Below are 25,000 nucleotides of genomic sequence, written 5' to 3' on the forward strand. Positions count from 1 at the left end.
ACACAGACTGAGATGGGGGTATATTGACAGAGAGAGAGAGGGACAGAGACCGACCGAGCGACAGACAGACAGAAAGGCAAAACAGACGTTCGCACGTAGAGAGAGAGAGAGAGAGAGAGGTGGGTGTCCTCATACTTGTTTTCTGTAATGATCCCCCCCCCCCCTTTTTTTTTTAAGGTGTTCCGCAGAATAAGTTTGAGATTGTTTTTAGGTTTTTTGTATTGTTTATTAAGCTTGATAGATAAAACAATGATAGGCATGGAAATACGGTTTGGTGGTGTTTTTTTAAATATTTTTTTTTTCCTCTCCTAAACTGTTGGTGATGATGTTCAAAATCCTGGAGCGAGCGCGAATTGGAAGTTCCACAAATGGAATTTGTCATTCCGTTCATGATGATTCGCCGATTCGTCGGATCGAGAAACGAGAAACGTTTCATTCCTGTTGCGTTCGTTTTCTTTGTCTGGAATGGAGGCGGGCCTGTCTTCTTGACATGGGCAATGGCTTGGAATATTCGGAGAAACTTCGAGAACTGTTGTGTTTCTGTTGTTTTGAAAACAGGTTCTTGAACGTCTTGGCAGACCTATGGCGGTGGAAGATAGGGGGTGGGGGTGGGGTTGGGGGTTGGATGGGATGGGGGGAGGGGGAGGGCGTTGGGAAACGGGTGTAAGTGTGAAGGAGATGGCAAGCACAGCGACCGAAAGCTTGCACGGCTTTGGCAGTGATCCATGGGTTTCGAGATACTCCGAAGGAACGGGAACAATGCGCTCGGATTAACGTGGGACTGAAATGAGAGTCATTAAAAAGAACGGGATCGTTTTTGAGAGTCTGCCAGGCTGATGTTGTGTGTGTGTGCATGTGCAAGTTTAACTCAAGTCCAGGGTATTTTTGTAAAGGGATGGGCGAAGGGGGTTGGTTGGGTGGGGGTGGGGATGGGGTTATGCTTTTCAGCCTTCCTGGTATGTCTTGTCTCGGGTGTTTGTGAAGAAGAGGGTTGTGGGGGTGAGGGGGGCGGGGGGAGGTGTTAGTGGCATGTTGTTGAGTTTGGGAAAGTTATGAGCGGTGGTAAACGGGAGTGTTTCTTTCGTTACTTGGGCAATTTGTTGCGATGTTAATGATCGCGGGTTGCGAAGAGGAGGCTGGCTGCCTGCCTTTGCCGGCATTGTAACGGCTCTGTTTTCTGTGGAAATTGAGACGTGCTTGTTGTTGGGGCTCGAAATCGAATGAGTGGATGGAGAAGAATGTTCTTGGTGCTTTGTTGATGTTGGTACGCTTTTGGTTATTGTATTATGATATGTTGTCACGCCCCGTGAGTTGTTGATGTTGTCGTCTTGTCGTGGTGGTTGTTGTTGTTATTGTTGCAGTATTTTAGTTACACGGGTGTGGATGGTGAATCAGTCGCTTGACTCGGGGTTGTGATGTTTCTCAAGTGGAGGTTGCGAACGTCAGAGAAATATTGTAAGTGATGTTTCTCGATCAGGCATTGGTGTACTGTAGTGTAACACGCTGTGGATGGAATTGATATTGTGCTGTCTTGCATTGTATGTTATGGTATTGTATTGTATTCTATTCTGTTGTATGGTATTACTTTTTTTTCCCCCCAACAGATTTCTCTTTGTGAAAACTGGGCTGCTGTCCTCTGGGAGAGCGCCACGTCACTGTGCAGAACCAGTCTCTATCTCCCTGCTCCTCCCCCTCCACCCTCCCCCTCTTTGAAAAACACAACAACACTTTTTACTTTCTGTTTGTTTCTCTCTTTTTTTTTTTTTTTTCGTTCCCTGTCTGCCAGTGTACTTGTGTTACTGTTATCACGGATTTTGTCCATCGTCAGTGTGCCAGTGACTGGGACAACCCACTTATCGCTGCGGAGTCTTTTTTATTACGTGCGGCTGAGTGCCGTCATACTGCACACACGGGACCTCGGTTTATCGTCTCATCCGAAAGACTAGCACCACCGCCCAAGATCTATTGGAGGGAGGGGGATGAGTAGAAACTCCTGGTCCGTATTATGGTATTAAGTTGTATTGCCGAGACATCTGACGAGGCTGATGCAAGGGGCGAAACTCGAACCCAGTCAGGCAGTAGGCACGAATGGATTGATTGATTGGTGTACTTTCTTATATGTATAGCGATCTAGTCAGGCAGTAGGCACGAATAGATTGATTGATAGGTGTACTTTCTTATATGTATAGCGATCTAGTCAGGCAGTAGGCACAAATGGATTGATAGGTGTACTTTCTTATATGTATAGCGATCTAGTCAGGCAGTAGGCACATATGGATAGATTGATAGGTGTACTTTCTTATATACATAGCGATATAGTGAGGCAGTAGGCACAAATTAAATATAGCGATCTAGTCAGGCAGTATCAGTAGCTCAAGGAGGCTTCACTGCGTTCGGACAAATCCATATACGCTACACCACATCTGCCAAGCAGATGCCTAACCAGCAGCGTAACCCAACGCGCTTATTCAGGCCTTGATAGAAAAAAAAGAAAGGAAAAAAGAAAAGAAAAAAAAGAATGAAGAAAAGAGATAATTATAATGATGATAATGATACTACTACTACTAAAATAAGATAAAAGACAATAATGATGATAGATAAGCAAATAAGCAAATAAATGTAAAATATGCAGACACTCATGCACACATACACACAACACACACACACACACACACACATGCATAACAGATATGCAACAAATATGCAGTTTCACAGATATGAAAGCACACATAAATACACATAAACCTACACAAGCCCCGACACACACACACACACACACACACACACACACACACACACACTACCCTGCACCCCCATCCCTCCTCCTCCACACATTCATTCCTAGGCTACGTATCGCAGCTTCCACGGCACACACACACACACACACACACACACACACACACACACACACACACACACACACACACACACTCACTCTCTCTCTCTCTCTCTCTCTCTCTCTCTCTCTCTCTCACTCACTCACTCACTCACTCACTCACTCACTTATACAAGCTCACACTCATACTTACTTTTTCGATGGGAAAAACAAAACAGCACGCAGGAAAAAACAACAACAAAAACAAACAAACACAAAAACAAAAAAGGATGGCGCTGTAGTGTAGCGATGCGCTCTCCCTGGGGAGAGCAGCCCGATTTTAACACAGAGAAATATGTTGTGATAAAAAGAGAAATACAAATACAAATACGCCCATACCCCTCACGCTCCCCTCTTCCCCCTCCACACACACACATATATACAAATAACACATACACACCCGCACGTTCCAATATTCCGTTGCTCCCACAATACAGACATGCATACACACACACCTCATCCTCTAGACACACGTGCGCGAGCGCGCGCGCGCACAGACACACACACACACAGGTACACGCACGTGCACAGATCTCTCCTGACACATGTGTTCACTTACGCACTCGCGCACACACACAGACACACACGCGCGCGCGCATACACACACACACGCGCGCACACACACACACACACACACAGAGGCTGCCACTGATTGGCCGCGAGAGGGGTGGAAAAGATCTCTGATGCCAGGAACGTGGCGTCAAGCGTGTTACTCAGTCTGTTGTATTTGGAAAAGCCCACAGAGACTGTTTCGTTTTGAAGAAATGTGCGCAATGTTGGTTTGGAAATAATGCCAATATTCGTTTGATTTGCAAAGCATCGTGCTCTGTCTTTCATGCTAGACTTACGGTCGCTCACTCTCTCTACCTTTATTTTTTTGTAGGCGATTGATGGTGTGATGGCCTTGTACCTGTTCTTTTAGGTATTCTTTGACTTTTCTGAGGATTTTCTAAATTTCCTGGATGCTCGTTGTTGTTGCGTTACCAGCAAGTCTGTCAGCTCGCTCATTTCCCTTAACACCTGCACGTGGCAGTCAGGCAGTGGGCACAAATGGATTAATTGATAGGTGTGGGTTGTTTTTTTTTTAACTTATATATAGCGCATATCCTCGATCAGAGACCAAGCTCTCAGCGTTCTACACACAGGAATTCATTTGCGGAACAGTCTGTCTGCCTTGGTAGAGCCCACTGAGAGCTGCCTTTGGGGTTGCGAGCGCGCGCGCGCGCACACACACACACACACACACACACACACACACACACACACACACACACACACACACGTAGAGAGAGAAAGAGAGAGAGAGAGAGAGAGAGAGAGAGAGAGAGAGAGAGAGAGAGAATTTTGATGTGACTGGAGTGAGAAAAGAATACGAGAAAAACATAAGAATGGTTGCAACATCAGCAACATGAATAATAACGATACTATTACTGCTACTACTACTGCTGTTGCTACTACTACTACTACTACTACTACTACTAAATGATTAACCACGATCGACAGTGGTGACGACAGTGGTCATTTGACGATAACGATGAAGGCTATCGACAACAACAGTGCTGACCGTGATAATAAAGAGAGATAAAATAACCCTTTCATCCCAGTGGAAACTGAAGCAGATCAATACAAACCAGAGAGTGAAAGAACTAACATACGTGAGTGGAGTGGAGTGGGCAGGAGAAAGGGGAGGCGGAAGGGGGTGGGTTGAGTGGGGCTTGGAGGCTACAGGGTGGTTGGGGGTTGTGAGGAGGGGGGCGGCGGCGGGGGTGGGGGTGGGGCTGGTTAGCATGGCAACCTGGTGATGATGTTAATCGTAAATGACCACCACAACAAAGTCGCTGTTAATTACTCAGCGCGGCTGATTGATTTTCTTTTCAACGTCCGTCCGTGTGTGTGTGTGTGTGTGTGTGTGTGTGTGTCTGTGTGCGCGCGCGTGCGTGTTTGTTTCTTCTGTCATCCCTGTGTTCTTTCCCGCTGTGGGCAAATAATGGGAGCCTAACGAGCGGTAAAAACACACCTCATAATAATAAATGTTATACTTAGTTTGTTCGACCTGTCTTTTATGTGGGTGGGATGTGGTAGGTTTGGGGGGGGGGGGGAGTGAAGGTTGGGTTGTTGCTTTGTTCTTTCTCTCTGTCTCTCTCTCTCCCAGTCTCTCTCTCTCTCTCTCGTTGTGTGTGTGTGTGTGTGTGTTGCAGCTAAAACTCTGAAATGTGTGTGTTTAATTGCAGTTAAAAACTGAAATATTAATTAGAATACGCCAGACTGGTAGAAACGGTCTTCGTCTCCAGAAGCTACGGTTCTTAATACCAAACTCTCTCTCTCTCTCTCTCTCTCTCTCTCTCTCTCTCTCTCTCTCTGTGTGTGTGTGTGTGTGTGTGTGTGTGTCTCTCTCTCCTCTCCCTCTCCTCTCCCTCTCCTTCGTTCCCTTTGTGTTTTGTCATTACATTGATGCTCTCTCTCTCTCTCTCTCTCTCTCTCTCACACACACACACACACACACACACACACACACACACACACACACACACACGAGTCTTTCTCTCTCTTTGGGAGGGGAGGGGGGGAATGGAGCGCCCTTGTGGAAAACCATGTGTTCATTAAATGGCGCTGAACCAGCAATGCCATAATCCCCAAGACCGACCGAAATGATCGGCGCCTGTTCCGGAATATGTCAGAAAGTGAAAGTTGATGGTCGAAACGACGACAAGGAAAGCTGACTTTCGTCGAACCGCGTTAAAAAAAAACAACAAAAAAACAAACAACACCACATAAAACCACACAACTACTACGACACGCACAAGAAGAACTTAATGGTGACGACTTTTGATGGTGGCCACACACCCCCATAAAACAGAAGATGCCACACACCTTCTCACTGCACAGGTAATTGAACCTGGAACCGTCCGTGACAAAAAGGTTTTTTATTCTTTCTTTCTTCTTCTTTCCCCCCCCCCTCCCCCCACCCCCTGTTCTCGTTCTTCTTTTTGTTCTCCCCGTTCTTATTCTTCAAGTTCAGCGATGAAGGACGAGGACACACAAACGGAAAATTATCATCCGAAAAAGATTCCCCATGCCCCAAGAATACTTTTATTTTGAAAGGAGAGCCAGCATTTTCAAGGGGAATAAAAACGAAACGAAAACGAAATGGAAAATAACAAACAAACAAAAACATTTCACAGTCTTTAATCCGTTGCCCTAAAGCACTGTGCACTGTTGTTGTCCGTCCTCCATGTGAAATGAAAGGACTTGAGAGAGAGAGAGAGAGAGAGGGGGGGGGGGGGGGCGGAGGGGGGGTCAGACAGACAAGAAAAGCAACTGAGTGACAGTTGGTGGACATGCGGGGTGGCAGACAGTGGGCGGGAAGAGGTATCATGATGGGTATTGTGTATGTTTTCCGTTTCATTTGTCTCCCTCTGTCTTTCTTTGTGTACCCTCCCATCCCCCCACCCCCCACCCCCCACCCCGCCCTTTCTCTCTGTCAGTCTCTCTTTCTCTCTCTGCGCCCCCCACCCCCATCTCCCGCCTCTTTTGTCTTCCGCCCCCCCGCCCCCACGTCCCCCTCCACCTCTCTCTCTTATCTTGTTACCCACTTGGGTGTGTGGGCTTCTTTGTAGTCATTAAGGTTGGGAAGGGTTCATCAGAATCCAATCAGCACCCCCTCCCCTTCCCCGCCCCCCTCTTCCCTTTCTTCCTCTTGTCTCCCTCCCTCCCTCCGTCATCCTCTTTCTCCTCTTCCCTTCTTCCCTCCCCGTCCCTCCCTCCTCATCAGGTAATGGTCAGGGACTCTGATTGTCCTTGGTGCATGCTTTCGGCTTCGTTTGTTTCAACCAGTCGGCTCGGTGACTAGAAAGGGTGGTGGTGGGTGGGTGGTGGTGAGAGGGGTGCAGAGGGAGGGAGGAGGTTGGGGAGGTACAGGGAGGGCGGTCGGGGAGAAGGGTGGGGTGGTAGTGGTGGCTGTGGTGGGAGGGAGGCGCTGATTAATCCTATTATTCCTTCCATGCTCGAAAGTCGTTGATATATAACATCATTATTAGGTTATTGATTAAATTTTCCTTCATTTCGCGATTTAAAAGAATTTTTTTTTTTTTATTTTTTTTTTATGAGGAAGTGGCATTTCTGAATCATATCAGTTCGTCACAGGGGTTGTTACAGAATTCATTATTGATTAACGAGTTGATTGGTTTATTTATTCATAAGAGTCGAAAGGTTAAACTCTCTCTCTCTCTCTCTCTCTCTCTCTCTCTCTCTCTCTCTCTCTCTCTGTGTGTGTGTGTGTGTGTGTGTGTGCATGTGCATGTTATATAGGGCGTGGGTTGATTATGTTACTGGATCGGTTCTTGCTCGAAATTGTTTCAGTGACATTATGAAATCATTTAATCTTGCTGGATTTCATTGTTTATGTTTACCTTTGAGTGAATGTATAGCTAGTTGCTCAGTCGTATAATTCAGTATGGCCGGAGATTATTATTGAATTCATTTTCATTGTTCATTCGATTCATTCGCATTCTTTGTGGAGCAGAAAGGAGTAATTGTATTGACTTGATCTTGTTTTTTCCCCCTCACTGTGTGTGTGTGTGTGCGTGCGTGTGCGCGTGCGCGCGTGCGTGTGTGTGTTTGTGTGTATAGTGGGTGTGTGACCCTATTTTATCCGTGAATATCATTGTTAGTTCATGACGTCCTATTTGTGTATGGTTGTATTCTCTGCCCCCCACCCCCTCACCTCCACCCCCTTCTTGGCCTGCCCCTCCACCATTTCTTTGTCTTTCCGCCTGACGTCTGTCCCCCCCCCACCCCCACCCCCCTCTCCTGCTTGTCTGCCAATGTGTTTCGCTCTCTCTGTCTGTTTTTCGCTCTCTCTGTCTTTTCTGTCTGTCTGTCTCTCTTATTCCCCTTATTCTCTCTCCTTTCAAGGCCTGACTAAGCGCGTTGGGTTACGCTGCTGGTCAGGCATCTGCTTGGCAGATGTGGTGTAGCGTATATGGATTTGTCCGAACGCGTTGACGCCTCCTTGAGCTACTGAAAACTGAAAAAACTCTCTCCTTTCCCTCGCCACTGTTCGCATTTTCTCTCTCACGGTTCTTTCCATCTCTGTCATTGCACTCTGTCTTGTCTGTCTGTCTGTCTCTCTCTCTCCACACACACACACACACACACACACACACACAGAGGGGGGGGGGGGAGAGAGAGAGAGAGGGAGAGAGTCCCATTCTCATTCCCCTCCACAATTATCTCTCCCTATCTCTGTCGGGATTTCATTCATTTCATTTTTCTTTTTCTTTTTTTCATTTCTTCTACGTTCGACTATTTGTAATATTTTTTTTTTTAGGGGATGGGGTGTAGTAAAAGGGGGCGGGGAGGGGTTTGTGTGTGTAGGTGTGTGCAGGGGGTTGGGGGGGTTGATGGAAACTGATTCACAGACTGTTCCAATCCTCCATCATTAACACGTCGGCTATAGCTGTCGCTCAGTTTCTCTCTGGGGATCTGATCAGACTGGCTCCACGTGGGTGTTAAAAATGAACGGGTATTGAAAGGTATAGATACCCATCACCTATCGGCCTGAGCAGTTGTTTTTGTTGTTGTTATTGCTGCTGCTGCTGCTGCTTTTCCGCAGTTCGTTTTGATTGTTAAAGCCGATGTAAGACCGGTCGATTGACTCGAAAGAGTTGAAGTCCTTCCTTCCCCGTTCCCTCCCCGTGCTCAAGTGTGTGTTTTTTTGTTTTTTTTTTAAATTAGCTGGTCGGCTTTTTGTCGGACTATCTCCGAGTCGCTCGAATGAGTCCCTGTAATATTTGAAATCGAGTGGTCGTTCTTGCGCTTGAAGAGTTTCATGTAACACACACACACACACACACACACACACACACTCTGAAGCGCGCGCACGCACTCACACACATGCACACACACACACACACACACACACACACACACACACACACACACACACACATGCACGGCTGTACACACAAAGCAAAAATGCTATAACCCCGAAATGGCACTCAACATAATAATAGTCTGTACTTCTTTGTCTCTGTCTCAGTCTCTCCTTCGTCCGTCTCCTCCCCCCCCCCCCCCCCCGTCTCTCTCTTTCTCTGTCTCTCTCTTCCCATCTGTCTCTTTCTGCTTGTCTGTCCCTCTCCCCGAGGCCCCTCTCTCTCTTAGGATTGCGACAAGTTCATAACATCAGTATGTTTTGAGTGTTTCGCGTTCTCGATTAAACCCCTCCACACACACACAAAAAAAGAGATGTTTAATGATTCAAGTTAACAGCTAAAGCAGCTTTGCGCCACATTTGGGGGTGTTTTTATTATTATTATTATTTTTTTTTTTTTTTTGTTTTTTATTTTATAAGTTTTGTTGATTTGTTTTTATTTTGATTTCTTTTTCGTTTGTGTTTGTTTTGCTTGGGATACTCTCCCTCTCCCCCTTCTCCGCCCCTGCACGAATTTGAACTGTTTGAAGCGGGTGAGTTTGGTTGAATTGTTTTGTTTTGCCTCAGAGTGTGTGTGTGTGTGTGTGTGTGTGTGTCCCCGCGTTCCCCCCCCCCTCTCTCTCTCTCCTTGTCTGCGCCCCCCCACCCTCCCTCCCACCCCCGTCAGTCTCTCTCTCTCTCTCTCTCTCTCTCTCTCTCTCTCTCTCTCTCTCTCTGTGTCTCTCTCTCTCTCTCTCTCTCTCTCGATTGCCGCAAGTTCATAACATTACGTTTAAGAGTGCTTCGTGTTCTCGTTTAACCCCCCACCTCAGGACACACACACACACTCACACACACACACTCTCTCTCTCTCTCTCTCTCTCTCTCTCTCTCTCTCTCGTGCGCGCTCAAAGATGTTGAACGATTCAGGTTAACAGCTAAAGCAGGTTTGTGCTACTTTTTGGATTTTTGGAAAAACAAAAGTTTTGTTTTTCTGTACTTTTTTCTTTTTCTTTTTTTTGGTCTGTTTTCGTTCTGCTAGCGATACCCTGTCTTCCCTGTCTTTGCCCATGTACGAATTTGAACTGCTCAGCGAGTTGTTTGGTTGAACTGTTTTCCTCTCGATCCGCTTCATTCCCTTTCTCTGATAGTCCTTTTTGTTGCTGTGCTGGCTCTGTGTGTGTGTGTGTGTGTGTGTGTGTGCGCGCGCGCGCGCGTCCGTGTGTGTATGTGTTTGTGTGCGTGCGTGCGTGTGTGCGTGCGCGCCTCTTCACTCCTCACCCCTTCTCTTTGTTTCTTGCTGTCTCTCTCTGGCAGTCTCTCTCTCTCTTTCTCTTACTTTCGCTCGCTGTCCTCATTTACTCACGCACGCACGCACACAGACACACACCACACACACACACACACACAGAGTCAGACTGATGGACACGCACACACAGACACACACACACACACACACACACACACACACACACACCACTCCTCATCCCCTCGCCACACACGCACACACGCACATTCTCCAAACTGTTCGGCCATTGCGCCTCACGCGCATAAAGATAGTTGGACTGGGACGGAAGCAGCCACGCATGCATTGTACTTTTTCCTGACACGTCGGGGAAAGGTATCTAGATGGGAAGAGAGGGAGATATAGATGGTGGTGGTGGTGGTGGTGCTGCTGCAGTAGCTGTGATGATGGTGGTGGTGGTGGTGGTGGTTGGGTGATGGGGGTAATGATGCTCCCGGCCTATGATTAAGACGACGGCGACGAGACTTGTTTACATTCTCACAAGACAAGTCACGCTAATGAAAAGTCAACATACCGACAGTTGAAAGGCAAAGAAGTGGGGAGAGGGGGAGAGAGAGAGGGAGAGGAAGTGGATTGGTTATTTGGCGGAGATGGTGGTGGGTTGGGGGGGGGGGGGGGAATGTGAACGCGGTATGTTTCGGTAAAAGAAAGAAAAAAAAAATTCGCTGCTGCTGAAGAAGAAGAAGGAAAAGAAGCACGTGGAAAGACATACCATAATCTGACCACGCGAAATGGAAGATGATTATGTGGGAAGGGGGTGGTGGTGGTGGTGGTTGAGGATTTTCTTTGGATTTGATTTTTTTTTTTTTTTTTTTTTTTTTTTTAAAGTACATCTTCTCTTCCACCTTCCTTCCGTCCCTCCCCCCACCCACAGCCCCGTCCCCCCCACCCCACCACCACCCTTTTCTGCAGCAGCTGGTTCCGATGTTGATGGTTCCTTCTGCCTTACTACAGGCTGCATTGTTTTGTTATTTTTCTTGTGTTTGGGGGTGGGGAAGGGGAGGGGAGGGGGGTTGGGGTGGAGAGGTGTTGTCATATTTGGTGTGGTTTGGGAAAGGGAGAAACGTATGAAGCGATGGGAGGGTGGTGGGTTTGTTGATGGAACAGTGGTGGTAGGTAGGTTCTCTCCCCCCCCCCCCCCCTTTTTTTTTTTTTTTTTTTTTTTTAAAGGGCAAGCGCATACCCCGTTGTTGTTGGTGTGTGTCACAGTGTGTGAGGTAGGGGAGTGGGTGTGGTGGTGGTAGTGGTAGTAGTAGTGAGCAGGTACAAAGCGCTTAAACTGACAGAGCAAGTAAGGTTTTGGTTGTGTGTTGGGGGTGGGTGGTAGGTTTCAGTTTTCGGGTTGTTCCAGCAGAGTGCCACGTCTTCACAGCTTACTTGAGTAGCAAGCTACTTGGTCCAGCATAGTAGTAGAGTTTTGAATTTTGAGGCTGACAGGGGGAAGAGTGGAGGGGAGGTGTGTGTGTGTGTGTGTGTGGAGGGGGAGGGGGGTGTTACAAGGTATGTAAACACCTGCCCTCTCCGACGTCGTCCCCAACCTCCCTCCCTCTCTTTCCTTTTTCCCCCTCCCTCCCCTCCTCACCTTACATCCCATCTACCCTCTTATCCCCCCTCCTCTCCCCCACGTTGCATCTGATCTCCTTCCCTTTCCTCCTGTTCCGACGTTTCTTTTTGATTAACGAAGTGCTTTTTCTTGTTTGTTTGTTTTGTATTTTTATGTAATACCTGCATTATCACTGTTTGTTTTGAGCTAGTCGAATGGGGGAAAAAAGAATGGAACCCAGATTATACTGGCATGGGAACTGGGGAGGGGGGTGGAGGGGGGGGGGGGGAGGCGGAATGAGGGAAGGAATGAGCGGAGAGAAAGAAGGAAACAAACATAACTAAACAAAAGGCGCAACTCTAATAACCCCACCCCTCACGCGCACGCACACGCGCGCACGCACGCACACACACACTCGCATACACAAATAGGTTTAAACTGGTATCAGAGGAAACGTGCGCAAGGTGAAGATGAAGATGGGGCAGCGAAAGAGTCGAGAAAGGCGGTCATTAAAAAAAAAAAAAAAAAAAAAAAAATATATATATATATATTAGATACCCACTTTTTTCTTTTCCCCGACGCGGGAGGAGTGGTGTGGCGTTCATATATATATCTGTTTGTCTGTCTGTCTGCCTCCCTCCCTCCCTCTCTGTAAAGTGTTGGAAAAAAAGGGGTGTGGTGGGGTTATATTTTCCCTCTACCCTCATAAAAATCAAGCAAACAAAAAAATTAAAAGAAAACAACAAAAAACAAACAAACAAACAAACAAATACAAAAAAAAAAAAAAAACAACAACAACCCCAAACAACGCTTTGCCTCTACCCATTCTCTCTCCCCTTTCAACTCGCCCCCTCCCTTTGTCTCTTGTCTCTCTGTGTTACAAAGAACCTTCTTCAGGAAGACCAATAAAGAACGACAACACGACAACAACAGCAACAACAAAAAACCACCACCACCAGATAGATAATGTGCCAATACCATTTTGACCCACATTGACTGATTAGCAGGATGACTGGTCCAATTGTTTGCAAGGTTTGTTTTGAGGCTTGTCAAATATAAGTTCACTTATTGCGTTTTTCATTGATTAGTTATTTTTTCAAGTGATGGTTTTTTTTACTTCTTTTATAGCGCCGCGGCGCCGATTGAGGTGAAGTTTATGACGGTTAATAAAAACCACCACACGGTTAATAAAACCACTACTGTCTTCAGGGCTGAGTGATGGGCTGTCCCATTTTCACTTGTTTTTTTGTTTTGTTTTTTTTTCTTTCTTTCTTTTCTGTTCTTTTTTTTTGTTGTTGTTGTTCTTGTCGTTTTTGTTCTTATTGCTGTGTTGCTGATAATTTGTCACCTTCTGCTTCGACAGTTTCATTTTGTTTCGGTTTGATTGTTTGTCGTAACAAGTGAACCAGATGGATGCGCGCGCGCGTGTGTGTGTTGTGTGTGTGTGAGAGAGAGAGGGAGAGAGAGAGAGGGAGTGAGTGAGTGTGTTTGTGTGTGCAGTTCTGAAGCAGGATATGCAGTAGTGGCTTTGTACACGCGCACGCATGTATGTGATAAGTGGGTGGGTTTGTAGAAAGACGGTCTTTTTGGGGAAAAAAAAAGCGCTTACACACAGTCTCCATGTATGCATCCACCCACCCACCCACCCATCCATCCGTTCATGCACGCATCCGCCTATTCATTCATTCGTTCGCTCTTCGCTCGCTCACTGACTCATTCATTCACTCACTCAACCACTCACTCACTCACTCATCAGCTTCCTACCAATCCGTCCAGTATTCTTCATTTACCTTTGTAATAATGAATTTTGACGTGTACGTTATTGTGTTGCAGGGGTGTTGTTAGTTAGCACGAGCGGTTCTTCGAACCCCAGCACAGAAAGATGAGTGCCGCCAAGATGGTGGCCGACTCCACTCAGTCCGACACAGACAGCCGTAAACACCGCCACAAGAGTTCGGGACGCCGGGAGAAAAAATCGAAAAAGGAAAAGAGAAGAGTGGGTGAAAATTTGTCTTGACATTATTGTATGAATATGTGATGTGTTTGTTCGTTTAGCGTTTGTTTTTTTCTCTCTGTGTCTGTGTCTCTGCATCTCTGTTTGTCTGACTCTCGCCCTCTGTCTTTTTCTGTCTCCTTGTGTCTTTCTGTTTCGGTCGCTCTGTGTGTCTAACCCCTCCATCTCTCTCTCTCTCTCTCTCTCTCTCTCTGTGGGTGTGAAACAGTTGTAGAACTGAGATACAGTTGCCAAATTGCTTCACTGTGATACGTTGTGTGTGTGTTTGTGTATTGTTGCTGTTTGTTTTGTCGTTGGTATTGTTGTTCAGTGCGTGCAGTATTACCTTATTGTTATGACTTTTTTTTCCTCAGCTGGTTTACTCTGGCAAACAAATGGTCTGGTTTTTTAAATCTTTTCGGTGGTGTTTGGTTCTGATTGATTGTTTCGGTGTTGTCATTGCTGCTGTTGTTAGTTCAGTGCTTATGAAAGATCCTGCCAGCACACGCGCGCGCGCATGTGTGTGTGTGTGCATTTTTTTTTGTTTTGTGTTCCTTGACCTCTGGCTAAGTCTTGCTGTCAGTCAGGCGGAGCACGTGCTTCACGTAATCCGGGCGAGGAACACTGACAAAAGAAACACTCTCACTCCAGTATTCTTACCACGCAGGCGCTGTCTCCCTTTGTCATGAGTCGTGTGCAGCTGGCATGGATCCACTGGGAGGGGGTATATAATAGAAACCATAAGTGTTGCGTGAAACTCATTTACAAGACCAACAAACAGAAAAGGCATGGTATTTTCGCATTCCGAGAACCTACCCCTCCACCCCGCACACCCCCCACCCTTCACCATCCCCCTTGACAAAAGGACGAACATGCTACACATAATGATGATGTTTAAGGTTTGTTGGGTTTTTTTTTCTTTCTTTTTTTTTTTGTTTTTTTTTTCTCAATTGCATTACGTTGACGGGGAAAAGAAAAGAAAACGTACAACAAAAACAACAAAGCTGCCAAAGGGATAATGGAAGGGGAAAGGAGAGGGCGAGATTCCCTGGGCCCCCACCCCCTTACCCCCCACCCCCTCCGCCCCGCCCCGCCCCGTGGAGGGAATTAAGGTGGTGGTGGTAATGACAATTCTGCGGTTCAAGTGTGGCGAGGGAGAAACCTTTTCTAGTGCTGATTGATGGCCAGTGTTTCTGATTCCCAATTGCTCCATTTGTTATACCCCTGTGTCTCTCACATGACAAGGGTTGTCGTTGTTGTTGTTGCTTCTGGACTTGGTGTCGTAGAATAACAGGTCTTTTTCCTCTCGTGTTTTTTTTTTTTTTTTTTTTTTTTTTTTTTTTTTTCATTCATTCATTCATTCATTCATTCATTCATTATGATGATGATGATGATGATTATCATTAATAATGACAACAACTGGACATTTATCAGCGCTTTATTATATTTTTAATATGCATAATTTTAAGTACGTTGTATCCTTCGGTTATTACTCGGAACAGAATCTGTCAAGTAATTGGTAAGTTTCTTGCGTAAAGAATGGTGCGTGCGAGATTCTGGATATGAACCAGACGGACAGACGTGCATATAGTGCGATAGGGAGGCTGTGGGGGTGGGGGTTTGGTGGAAATGCAGCTGTGTAAGTGAGATTTAGTCTGCACCAACCCTCTACGTTTTGTCCATTGGCGAGGCGGGGGATTGAGGGGAGGGGGGGGGGGGAATCAGTCAAAAGAAAGAAAGTATAACATAAAACACCTCCAGGAGAAGGGTGAAGAAAAAAAAATGTGATGAGGATTGGGGATGTTGGAGGGATTCCGTGTTTGTTCACCCCCCCCCCACCCCCCCCTTTTTTTTTATGAGGGTGACGCAGTAGCAGTGCGATAAACCAAGTGTGATATATATTGATTGATATGGATACTTATATAGCGCCCATCCTCGGTCGGAGACCAAGCTCAGCTCGTTTTTTAGACTTGCTTTTGTCCTCGTTCCAAGCCATCCTAAGCCTGTGTTATCTCCCCCTCTCTCCCTTCTCTTTGGCTCTCTGATGTTTGCGTCCATCCGGACCCTGCCCACGGAAAACAATGAGGAAAAAAAGGTGTTCGGTTTTAATTTGTGATCGTAAGGTGAAAAAAAGGTGTACATGTGTTTTAGGTGTATCATCAGTAGTTGTTTTTTCCTGTCCCTCTACCTTATGCTCGTGCTAAATTTAATGTACACTCGTGTGTTTGAACTGTTTTTATACGGTTCCTGAGTATTCGTTTTGTCTCGTCTCCCCCACCCCCCTCCGTCTCCATTTAACCTTCCCCTTCGTCATAGACACTACAGCATGTTAATGTGTAACTTAACGTGTCCACTTGTTTGAAGCGAACTGTGTATCCATAGGATGCGTACATCGTTGTTCAGTGTGAATTTCTTCCCTTCCACCTCACACTCCTACCTCCCACCAGAGACGGTACAGCATGTGAATGTGTGCTTGTTGTTTTTTTTTAACCGAACCGTATCCATAGCATGCGTACATCTTTGTGTATTTTCTTCCCCTTCCTCCTCCACCCTCCCATCAGAGATGGTACAGCATGTAAATGTGTGCCTTAACTTATCCTTTTATTTGAGCCGAACCGTATCCATAGCATGCGTACATCATTGTTCAATGTGTATTTTCTTTCCCTTCCACCTCCACCCTCCCAACAGAGACGCTACAGCAGCAGCAGCAGCCGGAGTCGGAGTCGGAGCCGGAGCCGCAGTCGCAGTCGCAGCAGCTCGCCGGACAGCCGACGCACGAAGAGCGCGTCCCCGACGCACCGCAGCGGCTCAGAGGAGTACGACTCGGACATCGACCTGCAGAAGGAGCTGAAGCCCCTGGGCGCCTACCTGAAGACCCCAGCCCAGCTGCTGGACCAGATGCTGCACTCAGTGCGCGGCTCCAGCCTGCAGCGGGCCTTACCGGACATCCTCAAGGTAAGAAAGGTGCTGCCAGCCTGTTCCACACTGGGCTCTTGGAGGAATATGGCAGAGTGGGTTATGAAGACGCTCAGCTTGCAATATAGAGAGTCTCGTGAGGGTGTGGGAGGTTCGAATCCCGTTCTCGCCCTTCTCTCTTTGGAGGAAGGTGGCAGAATAGTTTAACAGCTCATCTGCCAGTACCGAGCCTGTGAGGGTCTGGGTTCGACTCCCGCTTTCGCCCTTTCTCTCCCATATTTGACTCGAAAATCAAACTGAGCGTCTAGTCATTTGAGTATGAGATGATAAACCAAGGTCCCGTGTGCTGCACACATTTGGCGCACTGGAAAAAGAACCCATGGCAACGAGAGTGTTGTCCTCTGGAAACATTCTGTAGAAGAAACCCACTCCGATAGGTACACAAATATATAAACATGCACTCAGGGCCTGACTAGGCGCTTTGGGTTATGCTGCTGGTCAGGCATCTGCCAAGCGGATGTGGTGTAGCGTATATGGATTTGTCCGAACACAGTGACGCCTCCTTGACAACTGAAACTGAAACAGAAACTCACATCGCAGACTGACGTACATTTTGGCCACCTGCAAAGTGAGAACCACGTGTGTGATCCATGGTTTCGCCACTGCAATGGAAATTCAATTCATTTACAGCATAGTCTTTTGTGAAGAATAATGACTCCCATACTAGGAGACACTGGTTCTTAGTGCTGCAGACCTTGGGGGCTAGCTAGTTGACCTTGTGGGATCATCCCAGCGCTGACTTTCCTAAAGTCTTTTCGGGTCGGGTGTAACTTGGGCAAGACACTCTCCACAGGAATCACATTTCAGCCCAGAAAGTCGGGACAACCGTTGCCTCCTCTGCTGTTCTGGTGGTCATTGTCGGACACGTTTGACTGTCATTCAGATTCTGCTTGGAGGGCTGTGGAAATGGATGTGACACAGAGAGAGTTAGTCTGTCGTATTTCCTTCGTCTCTTTATCCATGCGTTCATCAGTGTTGATTTTGTCACTTCCTTCCAGCTCTCCTCCACACACGGTACAGTAACCAGCAGCGGCTGCCGAAAGGACTTACTTTAACATATCCGTGTGTGTGCATGCGTGTGTGCGAGTGCGCGCGCACGTGTGATCTTGTCAGTGTGTGTGTGTGTGTGTGTGTGTGTGTGTGTGTGTGTGTGTTTCACTCGGGTGGCGCCATGACAGAATCGGTTTCGCCGTTGGGACTTCTGATCCAGTAACCACCAGTGATCAGGTTTTTTTTTTTTAGCCCAGTTTTTAACGTGTTGTGTGTGTGTGTGTGTGTCCTTTGTGGAAAGGGATTTTTTCTCCGATTTTCCTTCAACTCCACCCAGGTGTGGCAGGGTACCTGACTCCGGTTAGGGGGAAGGTTACTCGGTTCAAAGCTGCGGAAGGAGAGGATTGGGGCCCCGCCTTCTTGTGACCGACCCCTAGACACATGCATCCACTGTCCCGGTAAACCAAAAAGGCTGTAGGATCTTTAGCCTTTAATTTTTTTTTTTTTTTTTTTTTCACTCGGTTCCGCGAGTCCAGCCTGCAAGGGGGTCTGCCGGACAGATACATATATATATATATGTTGGTGAGGTGCTGATACTGTCCTGGGGGTACCTCTGGACGTGTTCTTCATGGTTTTGTCAGAGAGTGGGATGCTGGTCTGTTATATTTCCCAGGTCTCTCGTCACTCTATCTCTCTCTATCTCTCTCAGTCTCTCTCTCTCTCTCCTTTCTATTCATCACTTGTTCTCCCTTCCTCTCTTCCATCCTTCCCCCATCTCTCTGTCTGTGGATTTTTGTGTGTCCATCCATTGTGCAAGAAAGAAAATGAAGTTTGGAGTGAGACTTTTCCCCCGTAGCGTTCTCTCTCTCTGTGCGCGCGCGCGCGCGCGTGTGTGTGTGTGTGTGTGTGTGTGTGTGTATCTATGTGTGTGTATCTATATGTCTGTCTGTTGTGTCTGTGCATATATGTGTGTGAGATAGAGTGAGAGAGAGACACACAGGCACCGACACAGAGAATATATATATATATATATATATATATATATATATATATATGGTTTTTTTTTGTTTTGTTTTTTGTGCGTTTTGCTGCGAATAGTTTATTCAGACTAGGCCGTGGCTCCTCTCTGAAGGGTTTATTACAAAAATATTAAACGGATAGTAATTATGATACCAGTATAGACTCCAAATTAATGTAAACAAAATACGAACAAATGAAATACATGAATACGCTAAGAATAGGCAAGGTGGTACAAATATGCAACAGCCTCAGTGCTTTGTAGACAAATGCAGCCAAATTCGTCAGGACATTTTCAGTTTAAGATGCCGTAAGTAGGTTGAATCTGAAAAGACACGGGTTTTGATAATTCATTGGTTGAATTAATTTTATCCTCGGGTCATGTAGAACAGGGCAACAAAACAGTATATGGATATCATTTTCTTCAGATATATTGCATAAACGACACAGAACATTAACAGAACTATTTCTTTTGAATCTGTAGCGGTGGCAAGCAATATCAGACACACCAAACCCGAATTTAGATAATGCACTTCTCAGTTCTGACACACCTGTTCATATTATTCAAAATGTAAGGTTCTATATTATTACATGTCTTAAACAATCTGTATTCTAAAAACCGATCACAAGTTTGAATATGGTCGTGCACACAAGAGAGAGAGAGACACACACACACACACAGGGAGAAAACGCAACGGAGAAAAAAAAAAAAGCACAGTCACAAAAGGAGGGTTGGGACAGCAGCATAGTAGAGGAAGACGACGAGGAAAGAGGAGGTCATGGATGCAGACAGTGAGATTATACCCCCCCATCCTCCCAAACCCCAGCCCCGCACCCCTTTCTTCCCCAACCCCCGACCTTCTCCCCCATAGACAGGGGGGGGGGGGGACAAAAAAGAAATAAACAAAAACAAAACAAAACAAACCGAAAACCGAAAAAAAAAAACCGGCCAAACTAAAATTTGTGTTGAACGGCGATCTATCCTGGACCGGCGCTGGTTATCAGAGAGGATTTACGAGCGTCCTGTTGATTAAAGTGGTCAGTCGCTCCGCTAATGGATATTTATGGCCTGCTTCCATTCTATCCACCGCCCCCCCCCCCCCCCCCCCCCCCACACACACCCCTACCGCACTCTCCCAAGGCTTCCTGCAACCTTCTATCCCTGTGCCTCCCCAAAAAATGTCTCCCAGTACCCACCCAACTCTCTTTACCTTTCTCTTGTCTTATAAATCTGTCTTTCTCTTTTTCTCCACCCCGGTCTCTCGTTTTCTGTATGTGTGCTTGTGTTTCTCTTTCTCTCTCTTTTTCACTCTCTTTCTTTCTTTATCTGTGTGTGTGTGTGTGTGTGTGTGTGTGTGTCTTCCACTCTCTGTCTCTCTGTCACTGTCTTTCTCTCCCCCACCCACCCTCACACTGTGTGTGTGTGTGTGTGTGTGTGTGTGTGTGTGTGTGTGTGTGTGTGTGTCCCCGTCCGTCCGTCTGTCTGTCTGTCTCTCGCTTCACCCCTAGTCTCGTCTTACCCTATTCCCTCCCTCCATCTAGCCACCAACTAGCCATATCTGTATATGGTGGTTGTTGTTGGTGGTTTTTTTTTTTTTTTTTTTTGTACCTTCTGAGGTGGCTTTTTGGGTGGTCAGGGACAGAGTAGTAGGGGGAGAGGGAGGAATGCAGTGATCAGTTGAGTAAAGATTCTTCGAGGTTGTGGCAGATTTAGATTTTCTTAACATGAGTCGACAACTCTAGTGATAATGATGACTAGACCTCTAACGTAGGAGCGAGCATTGTGGTGGATGTATCTCAGAGTCATAAAGCAAAAGAAAAAACAGACGTACCACACAGCAAACGCACACACACACACGCGCGGGCGCGTGAACTAAGAGAGAGAGAGAGATTCCTTACACACATAAACATACCCCACTACAAACACTCTCATACACACACACACACACACACACACACACGCACGCACTCTCTCTCTCTCTCTCTTTCTCACGCACGCACGCACGCACGCACGCACGCACGCACGCACACACACACACACACACACACACACACACACACACAAAAACCACCTGTCGTAAGTATGAGCTTGCTATCCTGCACAAATTGGGCGAAAGGGGCAACTACCAGAGTATCTGCCCAGTTCTGTCAAAGGGCAGGTCATCAGGTACATGTATACACCAAACCGTGGTACTGTACGGCCAGCGACAGCTTTTTCTCTTTGAATAGATCATCAAGCTTTGCTGCTGCTTGTATGTGACTGCTAGCTGAAGGGAGGCGTCGTTCCTTTGATAAGCTGCTCATTATAAGTCATTGTATTCATTTGTATGTTCATATGACGTATTTAGGTGCATTTTGTGTGTGTGTGTGTGTGTGTGTAAAAGTGTAACGCTCTCTCTCTCTCTCTCTCTCTCTCTCTCTCTCTCTCTCTCGATAGACTGTTGGTGGCAGGAGTGGGAAAATCATATTCAAACGAATATTCAAGCTTTTCTTACAGGTTGTCTGTCTGTCGTTCATATTCACGAAATCACCAGTCATCAGCAGTTGTTGTGGGCAAAACACACATAAGTCACACTGCTAATTATGGCTATTATGCTACTTCCTTCAGTGAGAATACATGCACAGCAAATTTCCATTTCAAAAATAGATAAATGAGTAAACAAATCGATATCTTTTCGGGGTTTTTTGTGTCTTTTTTTTAACTGTCCTGCAACACATTATTATTATTATTATTATTGTTATTGTGATTATTATTAATAATGGGCCACGTTCGCCGCATGGAAGATGGTCGCATCCCAAAAGACATCCTTTATGGAGAGCTCGCCACGGGGCAGAGAAGCATCGGCCGCCCACAGCTGAGATACAAAGACGTTTGCAAACGTGACATGAAGGCACTTGAGATCAACACCGAGTCCTGGGAGGACCTTGCAGATGACCGCAACAGATGGAGAAGCACTCTCAAGAATCAGCTACGGATTGGTGAGGCCAATCTGTCCGCTGCTGCAGCAGAAAAGCGAGCTCACAGAAAAGGGACGGCAGCCGACAGACCAGCATCAGCTTACACATGTGATCGCTGCGACAGACTCTCTCTCGCATCGGTCTCTGTAGTCACAGGCAACGCTGCGTCGTCCAAGCAGACAGCCCAGTTAGACATTAGGTCGGATATACTCTATCCATGGTCAGCCATGACCGAAGGAGGCCTACTACTGTATTATAATTATTATTATTATTATTGTTAGTAGTAGTAGTAATGTTAGTAGTGTTTTAATCTGGCTGTGAGTTTTATAAGGCACAGGCCAGGGACAGCTTTAGCAACCCCACTATAGGCGGGTAGACAGTGCCACCGTTTTAATGGATTGGTCACAGGGTTTGTTTGAGCGGAAGAAGGAATGGGGTATGGGGGGCGGTAGGGATGGGATGGGGGGGATAACAAGATTATACATTTCTTCTGGACGTGATTCCTTGAAGAAGCTATAAGGAAAAGGGAAAAGGCTTCGATCCTCCTCTAGAGGAATGCTGCACAGAAGGTTTATAACCTTTGCTTTAGAACCTGTTAGCAGATTTAACTGTTGTTCCGTTAACGCTCTTTTAGTTGTATCCCTCTTTTTTTTCTTTTTTTTTATCTTTTTTTTTAAAGATTCATAGGATTTAGAGAAGCGATTCTTTGATGGGTTTGGAACTTGTAGGTACAGCTGGAAAGTGATAGCAACTTCCACCCCACCTCGTCTTTCTTTTTAAAGTTTTGTACGCTATCGTGTTCTTCGTACGGAAGGCGGAAATAGATGTACTCACTTAACGGCGGACACACAGAAACTGCTTCAGCGCACACAAGCGTATGCGCGTATTTTCGGTATTTTCGCCATCTATGCCATGTGCGCACGCGCACAGACATCGAACACACACAGAGACACGCACACACACACACACACACACACATACACATATATACTCATACACAGTTTTTCTTTTCTTTTCACCCGATTTCTTTTGTGCCCTCGTTAAATATCACTTTGAAAAGTCATTAAACTGAAGAATGAACGAACGAACGAACGAACACCTACACACACACACACACACACACACTCGCTTTCGCACTCGCGTTCACATGGGTTGAAAAAAAAAAGGAAAAGAAAAAAAAGAAAAAGAAAAGGCAAGGAAGAAAAAGAAAAGAACAGGGAAAAAACCAGTAAAAGCAAAAAATGATGGCTCGTGATGAGAAACTCAAAAGATGAAAACGACGTTCGAGTCCGGTGTTACGTATTTGCTAACTGTGTGTTTCTGTCTATTGTTATTGGTCTGGGGTCCATTGCAAAAAGTTGGGATCAAATGGCTTCTCCTTTCATTACGATCGCAATTTGAGCTGGAAGGGGAGTGGAAATTATTTTTAAACGCGCTGCTTTGCGCCTTATTATTATTATTATTCTTTTTTTTTTCGTTTTCTTTTTTTTTTTTCTTTCTTTTTCCACTCCTCCTCCTGTCTCCGTCCCTGTCTGTCTGTGTGTCTCTTTCCCTTCGTCTGTCTCTGTGTCTCTCTCTGACTTCCTCTCTGCATAGTGTCCGTCTTTTCTTTTACAAATAATTATGAATATTTGTCTTTTTTTCAGTCTCAGCCTCCCCCTCTGTTTCTAGCCTTCCACCTTCTCTCTACTTTCTTCATATCTCTCTCTCAATCTCTCTCTCTCTCTCGTTCTGTCTCATGGACTCGCTCTGTCTCTCTATCTCTCTGTCTCTGTCTCTGTTTCTCTCTCTCTCAGTGTCTGTCTGTCTGTCTCCACTCCTTCTCCGTCTTTTTTTTTTTTTTTTTTTTTGCAAGTTGAACACAATAGTGACTTTTTTGTGTGTGTTGGCCATTAACACTTGTGTTTTGGAGCAGTTATTTTCTGAGCCGTAGGACGGAGGCAGGGATGTGTGTGTGTGTGTGTGTTGTATCAGAGAGAAAGTTTTATGGTGAGCTATACGTCGAGAACAGTGTCGAGAGTAATTATCTCGTCATCTTCGCTTTTACCTTTCGTTTCTCTCCCTCTCTCTTTCTCCCTTACCCCCCTTCCTCTTTCCTTCCTTTCTTCCTTCCCTCCCTCCCGTCTCCTTCTCGTCCTGTGTGTGTGTGTGTGTGTGTGTGTGTGTGTGTGTGTGTGTATTTCTGTCTCCCACTACCTCCCTCTGTATGTCTTGTCTGTCTGTCTTTGTCTGTCGTGGTCTCCCTGTCTGTATGTGTCTCTGTCTCATTGTATGTCTGTTTCTCTGTATGTCTTCTTGTCTGCCCTCTCTTCCCCCCCCCCCCTACCCCCCACCCCCACCCACCCCCATAAATTCCCCCCCCCTACCCCCCACCCCCACCCACCCCCATAAATTCGTGACTCTCCCCTCCCCTCTTCTGTCTGTCTGTCTCTCTCTCTCATTGTCATCACCATCACCATCGTCATCATCATCATCGTCATCATCATCATCATCATCATCTTCTCCTTCTGCTCCTCCTCCCCCCTCCTCTCCCATCTTCTCTTCATCTGCTGTCACAGCAGGCTTGGGAGTGGCGATAAAACTCTTGAGCGCTCTGATTAAGTTTCATAGTTTTTGTATTTAAACTTTTTTGTTTGTGTGTTTTTTTTTGGTTTTTTTTTTTTTGGACCACTTCGAAAGTAGAACGATTGATTGGTGAAGGGAGACTAAAGAGAGAGAGAGAGAGAGAGAGAAGTCGGGGGAGGTCGGGAGAGTAAGGCGAGCGCATGTGTGTAGGTGGTTGAGGGTCGAGAGAGAGAGAGAGAGAGTTGACTGAAGAAGCGAGTGATATTTTTTTCCTCCCCACGCCCACCTGCTTTCCCCCACACCCCCTTCCCCCTTACGTTACGTCATGAACAAAATTACTATCGACAATCTCCCCCCCCCCCCACCCCCCAACAACGTGACGTCACGAACAGAATTAGTTTAAACAAAGGAGACCGAGTATAATAGAATATTTCAGAGAGATTAACTTCGTACATCACTGAAACGTGTAGTGAGTAGAGCCATGGTAACTAGGCGATGTTTAAACGATCAGAGATGGTACCAGTTGATTCTTTCATTGGTTGCTAGTACTCCTGTGTTGGACTGTGTTAACTTTCTTTCTTTCTCTGTTTGTCAGTTTCTTGCTCTCACACACGCGCTCACATACTCACACACACACACACACACACACACTCTCTCTCTCTCTCTCCAACCTCCGGCACTTCACCCCCGCATCCTTCTAAAGCGATATATATATATATATATATATATATATATATATATATATATATATATATATATATATATAGATAGATAGAGAGAGAGAGAGAGAGAGAGAGAGAGAGCGTCCGTTTGTACTCTCTCTCTCTCTCTCTCTCTCTCTCTCTCTCTCTCTGTGCGTGTCTCCG

The 25,000-nt window shown here is 46.1% G+C and overlaps 1 protein-coding gene across 9 annotated transcripts in view; it reads left to right on the top strand.

Moving 5' to 3' along the window:
* Positions 1-25,000, top strand: part of LOC143295306 (uncharacterized) — a 275,100-nt gene that overhangs the window by 112,972 nt on the left and 137,128 nt on the right. For 6 of the 9 annotated variants that reach the window (XM_076606930.1, XM_076606938.1, XM_076606932.1 and 3 more), the window contains 2 exons: positions 13,469-13,631; positions 16,317-16,583. In XM_076606930.1, coding sequence (XP_076463045.1) covers positions 13,518-13,631; positions 16,317-16,583 — 381 coding nt within the window. In that variant the 5' untranslated portion in view covers positions 13,469-13,517. Of the gene's footprint in view, positions 1-1,137; positions 1,265-1,414; positions 1,456-13,468; positions 13,632-16,316; positions 16,584-25,000 lie in introns of those variants that run through there. The other 3 variants (XM_076606934.1, XM_076606935.1, XM_076606936.1) reach the window with 3 other exon arrangements.

This window comes from Babylonia areolata, chromosome 20, assembly GCF_041734735.1.
Source record: "Babylonia areolata isolate BAREFJ2019XMU chromosome 20, ASM4173473v1, whole genome shotgun sequence".
Classification (NCBI taxonomy): Eukaryota; Metazoa; Mollusca; class Gastropoda; order Neogastropoda; family Buccinidae; genus Babylonia; species Babylonia areolata.